At 41.7% G+C, this 14131-nt stretch overlaps 1 protein-coding gene across 1 annotated transcript; it reads right to left on the bottom strand.

The window, feature by feature from the left end:
* Window positions 1–361: 361 nt before the first annotated feature.
* On the bottom strand, window positions 362–13936 carry cap1 (CAP, adenylate cyclase-associated protein 1 (yeast)). The gene is made up of 13 exons (XM_080862672.1): window positions 13781–13936; window positions 8037–8141; window positions 6972–7072; window positions 6360–6437; window positions 5793–5936; window positions 4455–4540; window positions 3823–3928; window positions 3041–3224; window positions 2394–2575; window positions 2144–2267; window positions 1880–1962; window positions 1382–1525; window positions 362–521 (listed from the first exon to the last, which is right to left on the bottom strand). Exons 2-13 carry the CDS (start codon window positions 8137–8139, stop codon window positions 438–440), a joined length of 1419 nt encoding a protein of 472 aa, XP_080718798.1. The 5' UTR covers window positions 8140–8141; window positions 13781–13936; the 3' UTR covers window positions 362–437.
* Window positions 13937–14131: the final 195 nt, after the last annotated feature.

The following is a 14131-nucleotide window of genomic DNA, read 5'->3' as shown; positions in this document are numbered from 1 at the left end:
GGAAGAAGGGAAAGAAATGAGCCTGATTGGCTGCAGAGGAATCAACATTGCCTATTCTAAAATTTGCTCAGCATCATCCAGATAAATTAAAAAAAAAAAAAAAAGCATACAGAGCTTCCCAGCTGTTGGCAAAACTCTTTTCAAGTGCTTGCAGGGAAACCCTAATTTGAATGACAAGCTGCTCCCTGCTGATTGGCTGGAGGATCTGCTCCAGATAAGGCAAGCAGCCCTCTAATTGGCTTACAGAAGGAACAGTTTAAACTGTGATTGGCTGATAAGGAAGAAGGGGAAAGGTCTGAATCTCAGTGTACAGTGTGAGAGTTAGCTGGTGGGGTTGTCGATCAGTCAGACAGGACTCTGCAAAAAAAAAAAAAATTAAAATAGACGAGTGGGGATGGCGTTGAGGAGGGGCGGCCGTTTTAATATGCTGCCCCAGTTTATCCGGCGATCTCTGTTGCTGTGGTGACGAGCTTACTGCCGTCCCAGACTGTCTTGAACTGCTCGGGTACAGGGATCTCCGTCTGAAAGGGAGAGACACACGGGGGTTTTTTGTCAGATCAACAAGCTTTTTCAGACCAGCTTTGAATTCTTGTCGTTTATAGTCAGCAGCTGATCAGCTCGGCTCAGGATGAAGACTCGATAAACGGGCTGTTCTGGTCAAAGGTTCCTAGCAGCACTAAAACGAGGATGGGAGAGCTTTGCCCCCTTGCTCTTAACCTCATGTTCTCATTATTTAACAAAAATCCTAAAAGCAACTACACCACAAACCTGCTCAAAGATGCACAGTTCAAGGAACACTTCATGGTCTAATTAAACATGCCGCGCATGCGAAGCTGAAAGCAGCTCAAAAGATCAAATGCACACTACTCGCTGGACCAATGTGACCGTTTGCATGTTAACGACTTTGACTTCAAACTTCTGCAAGGCTGGACTTTTATCCAAGACCTTTTATAGAGAAATTCATAATTGATGTGACGATTGCCTCACAGACACTAACAAGTACCTAACGAGGCTGAACGTGTTTGTCTACCCAGGAGAGCTCAAAGCTCTCATAAAGACTTACTGCTCCTTCTATTTGTATTATTCGATTGACTTCTTTCACTTTATTTTCATAGTATATTTGATTTTTAACTTGAGGTATGTGCCTACTTGTCCAGGTCTTCCCTGAGAAACAGATGTTAATCTCAATTGACTTTCTGGTTGAAATAAGGATTAAATAAAAGCAGCAGCACTGAAAACTTAGTGATGACAGCATTTACAAAGCCAAAAATACCCCATAAGGTTTACAGAAGCAGTAAGGTTTCTTATCACAGTCAGGTGAGGTCCTGTTTGTGTCACGTTAAACTTCCTCTGCTAAACAAATGAAATCAGAGATACTCACAAACTCTCCATCTTTGTTGGGTACCAGCACGTTCATCTCTGAGCTCTTGGCGCTGATGATCTCACACTTCAGAGAGTCCTTGCTCAGATAAATGTGGCAGCCATCTGTCTTGTTGATGGAGATAGTTGGGACCTTCCCCATAACCTGGAAACAAAAGGAAAAAATAAACAGTAGACCCTTTGGCTAAAAGCCAGTAACTTTATCAGGTAGATGATACACAATGCCGATCTACAATCAGCTTCTACAAATCTCCTCAAGCCCAACACTGCACCCAGCTGACAGTGAAGCTGCCAAAAACTGAGCAGCTTGTAGTTTCCAATATTTAACTACATGAATAATAAACAGAGCTCATGAAAAATGTATAAATCCTCAGCAGAGAAACTACAAAGAGCCGAAGAATGACGGGGCAGCAAAAATCATTCAGTGATCTCATGAAATGCAACAAACAGTGAAAAGAAACAAAATAAAATAAAATAAAATAAAATAAAATAATCACACCTGGATCTTGACATCCTTGCAGTTAATCATCTCCACGATGCCCACAACATCATCAAACACCAGGCCCATTTTCTTACAGTTGTCTGTCAGAGAAAAATAAATAAGTATATTTAAGAGACTCTAAGCACCGAGCTCATTCTTCTGCCTTTTATTCACTTATGGCGGCTGTGTCGGCAAATATAAATAAATGTTTGGGCATTATATCAGGGGCAATACGAGAGCCCTCGACGTGTGTGTTTCTGAGGAGTGAGTTTCCTTTCTTACCTAAAGTGATGGAGTTGATTTTGCCCTTGACCTGCAGGGTGCTCTTGTTACACTTGAAAGCATAAACCACTTGCTTCAGCTCAGTGTCGCTGATCACCAGGTTCTGAGCATCCTCCTGGTTCTCCTGCAGAAAGCAAGTTAAGAAAACAGAGAAAAAGAATTAAGAAAGAAAAAAAAAAAAAGGTCTGTTTGTCTGAGCCAGAAGCAAGTTTAAAAATCTATTCTGGTCATTTTGGCCCCTTCAACGTACCACTTTCCACTTCTTTCCTTCCAGCTCCAGCACAGGGGGGAGCGTACGGGTTGGTGTGGCGGATGCAGCAGGTCTGGCGGCGCTTGAAGCGAAGGGTTTTGGTCCAGAGCGCACTGGAGCGCCCTGACTCCTCAGGTTGGGGTTCTTGTGGGTCTTCTGGTTATCGGACACATGTTTTAGTCCTGCAGGGGTCAGGGAGAGATGAAACATGCACTGTTAGTCTGAGAGAGAGGGAGCGTTACTTAATCCAAAGCACATCTAATTTATGTGATAACAAAAATAAATAAATAAAAGGAATGGAACCCATATATTAGTAAGTGTAAATGAGCATAAAAGATTATAACTGAAATAAAAAGGTCCGTCTTAATACACTGTCTGCCCTTCATACCACGTTCTCCCATCAACTTATTTGTCCAGAGAGGTTCATCAATACTGATTACTACTCCTCACATAGAGTAATGATTAACAAAAGGAAAGAAGGACCAGAGACTCCTTTATATGATTTACATCAACAAAGCCTTTTTGTATTGATTCATGTAGCTCTGCTACATGACTACTGCTGCACTCAAATCCTCAAAATTGAGGCCAGAAAAAAAAAAAAGTATCAGCTCCTCTCATCACTGTTGGTTGGAGCTGTAGCTACCCACCCCGGGTGATGTCAGACCCCTTGTTGATGGAGGCGAACAGGGCGTTCCGATTATCAGCACCGGCGTCCCCAGCGCCGCCAGTGGGTCCGCTCAGGTCAGCGGGAGGAGGGGGTCCAGGGGGAGGTGGGGGAGGACCGCCAGCAGGAGCGCTGCGTGGAGCAGCACCGGCTGAAGCTACTGCACCCTGAGGAAGAAGAGAAGAAAACGGTTAACAGGGTGAATGAGGTCATGAAGGACACACTTTTAGCCTTTAAAGCAGACAAAGGAGAGCACACTCACGAGACAAACTCTGGAGTAATTCTCCCCTCTATAATTTAAAACAGGACTGTTTGCATATCAGGGGCAGTTACACCACTTCTCCCTGTGTTTGCCTCAACTTTGTGTGTAAACAAAAATAAAGTTTATTCTGAAGGGCTAAATTTAGTTTAGCAAAAACAGAGCTCAAGTTCAGTTTCAGGATTGTTTTGTACCCTAAAAGCTCCTGCTTTTCCTTCATTGTGCACCACAAGAAAGGAAGTCCCAGAAATACATATGCAACAGGGCAAGCTGCAGAAATCATGCAACCTTATAACTCTAAGTACAGACAGTACAATTTTCTCTAATGCCAAAGACCAGTTTGCTCTGGCACAAAGTATTAGTAAAACTGGCCCTAAGGTAAATGTGTTAATTCATGAGTCAGGTTGCATTTGATCATTTGAGAGCTGCTTTTTATGTTTCAAGTTGCAGTAATTTCCTTTTTTAATTTTTTTTCTCTCCTCCTCCTCCTTCCTTTGGAAACTCACAGTCTTGCTCCAGGTCAGTCCGGTGGTGTGTTGCTCTTTGATGTAATGCTGCAACGCAGTCCAGATGGAGATGTAGGCTTTCACCCAGTCCACATGCACCTTGTCCCTGTGAAGACGACATATGATTTTATGGCATCGTTTTTTAGCTCTAGCAGTTTTTCTTCCTTTACTTAGAACTCAACACAACTTTATTTTTTATTTCAGATTTTCCTCATTGTGCAATTTGCCTGCCTGCTGTATGACATGTGAACACGAGCTGAGAGCACAAACAGTCTGCCTCACTTTCAGGCTTTTATTACAAGTTTAAACCCAGGAAGTCTGCCACCGACATGCTTCAGTGTATCATGTGGCAGTGCTGACTCAGTAAAACCATGGGGCACCATAACTTGAAAAAGGAAAAGAAAGGATGGAAGACAGATGGGTCGAGCAAACTGTTTGGCTGCATTTAAAAGTTCTTTTGACCCTTTTGTTTATTAGATTCAACATAAAAAATAAAAACATATGATACAGTTTAAAATGATAAGAACAAACTGGAAGAAATCCCAGCAGCTTTGTATACAAATTAAATTTGGACGGCCCATCTGCTGCGGACAATGAGGGAAACAGGCTTTAATAGTGGAGGTTTTACTGACTTGTCCTTGTAGTCCTTCAGCACACGGTTGGTGTAGAACGTGGCGGCGTCCTGCATCTCCTTAACGTACGGGCCTGGTTTGGGAGCCTGACACGAAGTAAAAAGGTTTAGATTCATTTCGTAAAACATACCCTGTGTGTAGTTTTTGCCTAACTGAGCCAGTTTGTTTTGTCATATTGCTTTTATTATATTGAGCAGTCCAGTCCACTTTGTTTAAGCATTTTGATCTAGGTTGTACTTAGTGTTCTTGGCTGCGGTAACACAGGAACTTCCCCAAATTTTGGGATAAATAGAGCCAGTCTTATCTCGTATATCATGGGTGGGAAACCACTTAGTCCAAATGTCCACAGAGAACGTTAAAACAAAAAACAAACAAACAAAAACCGCAAACACTGGATAACTAAGTTTGAACTTAGTAAGATTTTAATTGTAACCTGTAGCTAACAATTTAAAAGCACAAGCACCATGTCAGCATTTAGATTGCTGGTAGATCCCTACCTGACATGTACCACTAAAGAGGTCACTTGATGAAATAAACAGTATTAAAATCAACTTAAACAGCAGTGGAGAATCACTGCAGTCATTTGCTTTGACATGCCTCCTGCCCCTTAATGTTTTGTTTTCCTTTAGGACTCTGTGGGCCAGGTTTTTCCTGTCTGTCTTTTAGAGTCGGATTAAATGGATGCAGAGGAGTCAGGTATGTTTAAAGAAAGGGGAAGTATAAAACTAAAGCTCAACATTTTGAGAACTTAAAATCTTTGCTTCCCCACAAGTGAAGCCTTTAATTAAAGACTAATCCATCCTACTGCTATAAAGCTACACCCACAATCTTTGCAAAAAGAGGCTTTGTCCAAAGGTAAAAAAAAAAATCAGTCTCAACATGACTAAAAAAATAAATAACTAAGATAAAGACGTATTAATCAGTTAATCAGCTTCCTTGTCTAGCTCTCATTAGCAATAAAGAAAAAAGAATGACTGTTCTTCTGAAATATGTACTGCTGTCACAAATGTTTTGCAAAGCAAATGAGAAGTTTAAGGATACAGAGGTAGGCGGACAGAGAATGAAGACATTCATCATGTGTATCTGAAAATCTGATCCATTATTCATAAGTCTCAAAAAACACAACAGCAAACAATGAATGAATCATTTACTGTAACAGCAAAGCTCTGTTGTTGGTGCTTTAACGTCAGCCAAGAAACCGTCGCTCATCAGAGACTGTTGACAGAATCAAAGAGAGGCCTGTTTCCGCCCATTATACACTCATTTATCCACATACACAGAGTGGTGCCAAAACGGCTCTTTTCCTACCCGTTAACCTCTCTCAGCCCCTGGACTCACCATGGCAACCCATCCAAGGGCAGGCACACTCTCGCTGACAGCGGAGAGGTGGTTGAACAACGGCGAGCTGCGGTTCTGCTCCCGAAACGCCTGCACCTGCTGGATCACGCTGGACACGGGCTGCAGGAGAGTCGTCAAAACTGCCTGAAGAGTCGAAAAAGGACAAAAGTTTAGCACTCGATATCAGCAGATACCTGAAACTTAAGAATTTGTATAGAATTGAGTCACAACTCGAGGAAAAAAGAAAAAGGAAGAAGAAGAAAGAAAAAAAACCCTCTTCAAATTCTCCAACTTCTGAAGCAAATTAACAAGGCCAATAATCCCACTAAGCTTTCTCCATCACAACTAAGCCGAGCTTGAATATTTAATCTTTACAGCAGATTTTTAAATCGAAATAAAATGAGGCAGAAATATCACAACACAGAACCTGTACAGAGAGGGAAAAAGAAAGAAGGGTTCGTCCATTTAAACTGCAGACGAACACAATAAATAATGCACAAAGTTGAAATTGATCAATCAATGCGGTGCTTGCTCAACTTAAAGTTTTACGGAGTGTGTTTAACTCACATCAGAGGGCTTCTGGGAAGTGGAGGCTGTGATGAGAAGCTGTCTCTCAGTGGTGAACCCCTGCTTCATCATTTCTGCCTAAAAGAGGGAAAGAAATGTTACATTAATTTATCATTGTGCCATTTTTTAATCATCTTTCACGAACACTTAACAGAAACTGCTTTCAAGGGGCTTCATATTTAGAAATATTCAAGTCTTGCCAGCAGGGGAAAAAAATAAATAAATCATGGACTTGGAAAATGAGGAATATCACTGTAAATGTAAAACAATGCTGTATAAAAGAAGCGATTAAATCAGCAGCGTCAACTGCAATTACGAGATTCCCTGCAGAGTTTTGCATGAAGCACAAACAAAAGGCTGCGTTAGTCCTTCCACAGGCTGCACCTGCTCTTCTGATCTGCAGGTGGAGGCAAAAAACCAAGATACACTGCAATGTGCTCATCAGGAAAGAAGAAACGTTTACTTGTAGACAGTAAATATTTCTACAATGGCTGCTGCAGTTAAAGTAACCTTTCAGGAATCATCTTTCCTAGGAAAGAATTAAACTCAGCTCCAGTAGGACTGGTGACCAATGCCTCATGTAAATGTGTAATGTCTGAACTTGTGACCTACATGTTTCTGGACGTCGCCCCCTATCTTCTGGCTGAGGGAGAGGTACTCCGCCAGAGGACCCTTGATGATCTCATCGAAGCCCTCGACGTGCGCAGATACAGCTGCAAAGATAAAGAAGACCACGGGGATTAAAAAGAAATACATGTAAAGATTAAAGCCCCGGCTTGGACAGTTTCGGTTGTTGTGTCCTTGGGCAAGACACTTCACCCGTTGCCTACTGGTGGTGGTCAGAGGGCCCGGTGCCGCCAGTGTCCGGCAGCCTCGCCTCTGTCAGTGCGCCCCAGGGCAGCTGTGGCTACAATGTAGCTTGCCATCCCCAGTGTGAATGGGTGGATGAATGTAGTATAAAGCTTTGGGGTCCTTAGGAACTAAGTAAAGCGCTATAGTGCATTTACCATTTACATTACATTAATGTGGAACTGATATCTTTACTAACAACTACTTGGGTCTAATCTGCATGAAATTCCCCAAGTAACGCTCAGCACAGCAACACATTGCAGTGAACCATGGCTAACACACCAAGAGCAGCTAAATCTACCGCTGCAGAAGCCTAGCTGCAAACGCCAACAGTAACTGACTGAAAGCCATAATTATCAACATCAGAACATTTTAGTGATAAATGACCCCACTCAGTCAAATAATCTAGTGGCTTTTGTGAGCTCAGAAGCTGACTTCAGCACAGTTTTTTAAATGGACTAACAATGAGGTGGAGTTGTTGCTGTGAGTAACACAAAAGTACAAAGTTGCAAAAGTGAGTGAGAATTAAAGAATTTGAAGAAAAGCTATCTGGAGCATTTACAAACTGATATTAATCTTTAATAGGGCTGTCAAAATTGAGCGCAAACAAAACAACAGCTATATAATGCCCTCCGCTATCTTAGTTTAATTGGTCACATGACTGCATCACATGACTAAAATCTGTCATCGTTTTCAAAAAGGCTCCGGTTTCGCTGTCCACACTGCCAGAAGCTGACTTCAGCGCAGTGATACATTTTCATGTATTAATGCAAACTTCACTCACTGATCTCTACACATATTATTCAGTGTATTCTTTAACAGTAATACCTCCTCCATCTGAACCTCCAGCGCTGCCTCCAGGGCCTGACATGGCCTCCAGGCGGCCCACCGCCACCTCCAACCGCTGCACCAGACTCGCCAACTCTGCCATACCTGTCAGAAAGAGAGGACATTTTTGTGTTTGATAAAAAGGTTAGCTGTGTCACGCTGGCTACCACTATTGGGAGAGAAGTCCCAGGGACTAAAACACAGGAAGAAAGAAATCATGATAGAAAATGATCATTGATCCGTCCTGTTTATATACAGTCAACAGTAACATAGACAGGAGGATGCATTTCTTTAGAAGTGCTTGCTTGCATCAATCTGAACCTACATTAGTGAAGTAGATTAGATGGAACTTTATTAATCCCTCGGGTGGGTTCCTCTGGGAAATTCTGTAGTGCAGAACTACATTAAACTGAATCACTAACTGCCATTCAGTTTATCCTTCATCAGTTTCGATTCGAAAAAACAACTTTATTCAGTATTGCGATCCCAGAACCTGTTTTTGTTGTGTTAAAACTACAATGCAATTTTTAAAAAAAATTAAAAACAGCAACAGTGCTCTGAATGCTGCCCATGTTTGTCTTTTGTACCAGAAACAAGTTTACATGTGTGCATTTACTTCAACAAGTCCCATATTTCAGGTTTAGATCATGTTGCAATAGAATATCAGCAATAGAATAGAAGGGCTCTTCTATTGCTGCTCTTAAACTCCTTCATAGCAATATTGTCCAGAAACTGTGTGGGGAAAACAGTCCAAAAAAACTGATGTTTCTGATTATCAATATTAATAATTATAATATAGGATAAAATCAGTGGCGGATCATTTGAAGCTTTTCTTTTTCTCCTAAAACTAAACAAAGCATTTATTGCTTAATCCAACAGGTCTCCAACAGGTGCTTTTGCAGAAACTTTAAAAGCTTTAACAACATTTTGCGTGCATAACAACCTCCTACAGGTCACAACTAACATTTCAACCACATACGGCAAACAGTTGGATCCTTCCCCCATCTGACATAGTGCTGACATTTATTTATTCATTTAATAAATAAATCCCTCAAGTTAATTAGACCTCATCCTCAATATAATGTACCCTCCACACCACTATTAATCAATGACCACAACAACAGATTTAAATTGTAATCATGAATTTTCTGTCTTGCTACAAACCAGACAGTACTAGCTTCACAGGAGTACTAGATAAAGAGATTAGCCTCTACTCTTAACCCCTAGGTTACTTTAACCACAGGTTAAAGTTTCCATGAGTACACGACTGTCTGCTTGCGTTCATGTGGTGTAAATTCCATCAGTCCTGAGCCCAAGGCTCTGTGGGGACATCCACGGAGTCACTGCTCCAAAATGCACCAGCTGCTAAAGCAACACCTATACACTGTTAAACTTTTAACATTTTATTCCTCTCCTTTTTTTATGGTTGTGACTTTAAAATCACAACCATTTGTGATTTTAAAATCTGGATGTCAAACCCAGGACCATTTGTGCGTAAGGTGAATGTGTTAACTACACTATGAAGCCAATGATGTCACCAAGAGCCAATATTAGGAAAAACTGAGTATTTAGAGTACTCTAAAGCCTGAATTTTTTTGGCTCACATAGATCACCTGCACATATACTGAAGCTTCAGTCAGGTCTGAAGACCAGTCAGTCACTACCTGGCAACCACCAGATAGCTTCCGATTGTCCAGCATTTTTATGACAAGGGTTACATTGTCGCCTCTTTCTTTGGCAACGAGAAAGGACTCTGAAAGGTTAGGCGCTTTCATTAGTGATGACATGTAGCTCAACAACTTCAGGTAAACTCTTAAGTTTTGTCTGTTTTAATTTGTCTTACTTCCTCCGAAACGGAGCGCTATTTAAATATTTAATTAAAAAAAACAAAACACTGCCTGATGCTTAGGCATCACACAATCAAATGTGATTTTGGCACATTTTTTCTGGACAACCCTACACCCACATTTCCACCTTTGGAGTATAACAGTAATGACTACTTTACTAACAATGATGTCATGAGATGATAAAATCCTCCCATTAAGAAACAGCACAGAGTGAATTTCAGCTGGGAATCAAACCGTCTGCACAGACATAATGAAGGTTTTGTGCCGAATCGGCCACAAGGACAGAACCCTCGACTGTTTGAATAAATTGAGCCAAAAGATGTAAATATGCTCATTTGCAAGCTTTAAGGAAGTCACAGAAAAATCCACCTATTAGTGTTGAGGTTGAGTAACAAAAGAGGAAGAGCAGGCCAGAACTTGCTGCGTAAAGCTATGTAGATCGTTGTGAGTTACTACAGAGAGATCCCAGCTATGAGTTTTAAACATCCAGGTACATCGCACAAGAAAACAACTTAAGGTCAGCAGCACCTTTGAAGCAAAAAAACATGCACACTCCTGATTTAACTATTCAAAAGACATGATTACCGTAACTGACTCCAAGTCTAACACATAAAGGAGTACTCACAGATCCAGACGCACACCTGAAGAGAAAGGCTAACATTACATGAGGCAGCTGAAAGCTGACACTGCCCTTACCTGGGCCACTGAGAGCCCCTCCAGTCTCGGGTCCTTATACCTGGCTGTCGCTGAATGGATCCACACAGACCACTCTCACTAATGAGCAAGATAATGCTGCAGCCAACATCTCACTTTCACTCCTCAGTGAAATCTTTACATATCAAATGACCGAGATGTTAAATTTTTGGCTGTGACCAGCTTATAAAATCCTTCATGTTGAGAAGCGGCACTCTGAAGATGCTCTGAAGTCATATCAATGGGTGTTCAATACTGTTCCAATTAGCCACAGTCACTCATCGGTTTATCAGCAGCAAAATAATCAGTAACTATTTTGAGATTTGAGTTATGGTCACTCAAGCAGCCATTTAGTTTAACTTTGTATACTTCTTTTTTCCCTTCCAAACAGCTGATTGTTCATCTGCTGAGGTTTTAGACAGATCTGATGACAACAGCATTTTCTTACCCCACATCTTAAACTTAAAAAAAAATAAATAAATGCAAAAGCTTGTTTAAGTTTAAAACCATCATAAGGAACATGGTGAACAAGATGCATGGGTCTTTTTCCTTAAGAACCAACTTATTGTGTATGTGGGTGTGTATCATGTGTGGATCTGATATTTTATGTTGCATTTGTTGCAGTTTTAATAATGCTTTGAGTCTGCATGACTCCTACCTCAGTCAGACTTCCTGGTTAAATAAAGGTAAAATACTGCATCACTAAAAATCAGCCTTTCGACTTGATTTCTGATCATTAAATAGGAGAGGCAGTTATGCATTATATCAACCCTGAGGCTGTTAGGTGAATCCATTCAATAGAGTTATCAGCAGGTGAGGTGGCAAGACATTACATGAAGTTATTTTTAAAAGACTGCACTATTTCTTCCTTTTACAGCAGACTGAATAAGAAGCACACAATACCTAAACTTCCCCTTTTCCTCTGTCTTTCACAGAGAGTTACGCATTAATTTGTGCAGCAGACTCTGAGATGAATTAGATCACAGCAGGAAACAAAAGCCCTCTCTACCCTTGACCCACATTCTGTTTAGCACCACGGCAGTGAGCATTTATACCTGCATATACCAGAGTCCAGCACTTCCTGGTCTCATGAGACATGACTCACCTGCAGCACAGGGAGGGAGCGGCCCCTAAATGGTGTAACAGCTGGAAAAAAACAACAACAACACAAACCCAGCCCTGTAGATGGCTAACTGTTGTTTACACCAACACTAACAAACTTTATCCATATCTAGCAAATTGCAAATCCCAGAGCAAAGCACATTTGAGTTTACTTTATGCCCAGTTACTTCACTTCAAATGCTTATTTTTATGTGCACCAAAGCAAAGTGGCGGCGTAGGCTCAGGCCAAGTGCTGACCACCAAGGAAACGCTACAGACGAAGACAAAACCAGAGACGTGACGGCAGCCAGGGAGTCATTCCTTCAGTTCTGTTTTCCTTAGATTAAAGCTAAATCTGTAGCATGTACAATTATAGAAGCTTGTAGTTCATACCAGGAGTATGAAGGCACACTTTCAAACAGTGCAAACAAATGACTGATGCTGCAATAAAACTGGGAGTTTTGTAAAGTTGTTGCATGCTCTTATCTCAATCATTTGGTGTAAAGTGATCATAAAGCTCAATCAGCATGGTCTTCCTCACGTAGTTTACATATTGCAATTCTTTTTTTTTTGTCTCAACTTATGCAAATATTAAAACTCAAACACATTAGTACTATCAACAACCAACAGGTGCATTTACTCCCCTTTTTATTCCCTTTTGGGCTGGTTTTTCAGAACAAACCACTGCACAAACAAGAGCAGGTGTGGCCAAAAGCCTGCCTTAAGCAACTTTAGCTTTTTGTACATTTCCACGCAGTGCACTATGGGAAATTAGCTTAAAATGAATCTACCTGTCTCCTTGCAAATAGTGACCCCAGTCTATGCAAAATCTTAACGTCTGACTACAAATTCCAAGTAGTCTTTAGATGAGGAGTGGCAGTCTCTCATTAGTCCTCTAGTGTATTGTACTAATGAATAATACCTTTGTAACTAAAAATCTGAAATCTGCCTATAACCCTATCAAACTGATCTCATCGACCTCATTTGTTGTCTATATGGAAGAAATGTTGTGCACAGAGCTCCCATCAGCACGCAGGGGCAGTGAAGTAGGTTAGTTAGGCCTGTGTGAGGGTTTGTGTGTCTGCCTGGGGGCAAGACGTCCAGACATAAAGGAGCGAGCGTCCACTCCTGCATTTGCAACCTTAGCTTTTCTTCCAAATCTATTTGCATAGGGAAACACTGTTTGTAACCGTGGCAGACATGGAAAGCAGGGCGCCCTCCCAGACCTACTTCGGTGGGCTCAAAGCTCAAACAAATCGCGCTCAAGCCGCTGCTGATAATGCGATCACCGGCTAAAGCTAGCCGTTACAACTTTAGCCCCACCACTCAAACCTCAGTTAAACAGTTTTATTGTGTACTCGTGGCTCTTGAGGTTAAGAAACACCTTTCTCAAGTAACGTTATAGTGTCCTGAAGAGTTACAGATTAGGAAATAGCGTTAAGCCGTCCTGAAGAGCCGTTACACCGCTTAGAAATTATTTAAAGGGGGTACAAAATGTGCCACAACACCAACGCCGACAACCAGAGCTAGCTAACGTAACCCCAGATAAACCTCTTTTTTTTTTAATTACACCACCTTATTCAAAGTCGACACATATTTTAAAAAGCTGGGGTGGTGTTTTTATACGTCCCCTCCCTGCCGTTGAGCGTCTGCTGTCAGTTTGACTATTTCCTGGATTTTTTTCCTCTCTCTCTCTCCTCTGAGACACACACACACACACCCCTCCCTGTGTCAGCTAATGCTGCACTACTCTGCAGAGGAGGAAAGGGAAGAAAAAAAGACTAAAAAGAGAAGTTTCCACTTTTAATAAGAGAGCACAGCAAGACGAAGTAAAGGCTGACTACAGGGCTGAAGACATGTTAACGATTTAAGTCAGACCAGCGTCAGCTTTTGCGGCTAACCTCGGCTAGCCGGCTGCGTTAGCATCACACCGAACTCTAGATGTAATTTCTGAATGATTCTCGGTGAAGGAGGAAGCGGCTGTGCGCTCTCTCTCTCTCTCTCTCGTCTCAGATTTGATTTTCCGCTTCTGCAGAAAGCCGTAAATCGAGTCACAAACCCCGCAGTGCAAATACCAAAAAGGACAGCACACCGGCTGCTTACCTGCTAAACTGGTCGAGCAGTGATTCGGTCCTTTATGTTGTCGCTGCTGTGGGAGTGTGCAGTAAGCAGACTGGGCTTCGTCTCTTTCTTCCTGTATGTCGCTGAATTTACCCAGCGCTCACCGCGCCACGTTTCCGCCCTTGTTCGCGCAACTAATTCCTTTCCCATATAAGGAGTGCGAGAGGCAGAGGGCAGCAATATACGAAGAGAGGCAGAGGGGAAAACATAGAAGAACTAAGTACTTTTCTTCCCCTCGTAACAACATATCTGCAGGCAGTGAGATATGACATCATAAAAATAACAGAAGAGGCAGCGCCTCTAAAGGAGATGTTCCTCCGAACATTTGCAGGA

The sequence above is a fragment of the Rhamphochromis sp. 'chilingali' genome, assembly GCF_963969265.1.
Source record: "Rhamphochromis sp. 'chilingali' genome assembly, chromosome: 17".
Taxonomy (NCBI): domain Eukaryota; kingdom Metazoa; phylum Chordata; class Actinopteri; order Cichliformes; family Cichlidae; genus Rhamphochromis; species Rhamphochromis sp. 'chilingali'.
Note: the sequence above shows the minus strand (reverse complement) of the source record. Positions and strands in the feature narration are given on the sequence as shown.

Excerpts from the sequence above, each read along its gene's own strand:
- cap1 (XM_080862672.1), bottom strand. The coding sequence starts at position 8,139 with ATGGCAGAGTTGGCGAGTCTGGTGCAGCGGTTGGAGGTGGCGGTGGGC. Across the intron at positions 6,438-6,971 it reads GGGGCGACGTCCAGAAACAT|GCAGAAATGATGAAGCAGGG; the intron begins GTAGGTCACAAG and ends TCCCTCTTTTAG. Across the intron at positions 3,225-3,822 it reads GACTGACCTGGAGCAAGACT|GGTGCAGTAGCTTCAGCCGG; the intron begins GTGAGTTTCCAA and ends CTTCTTCCTCAG.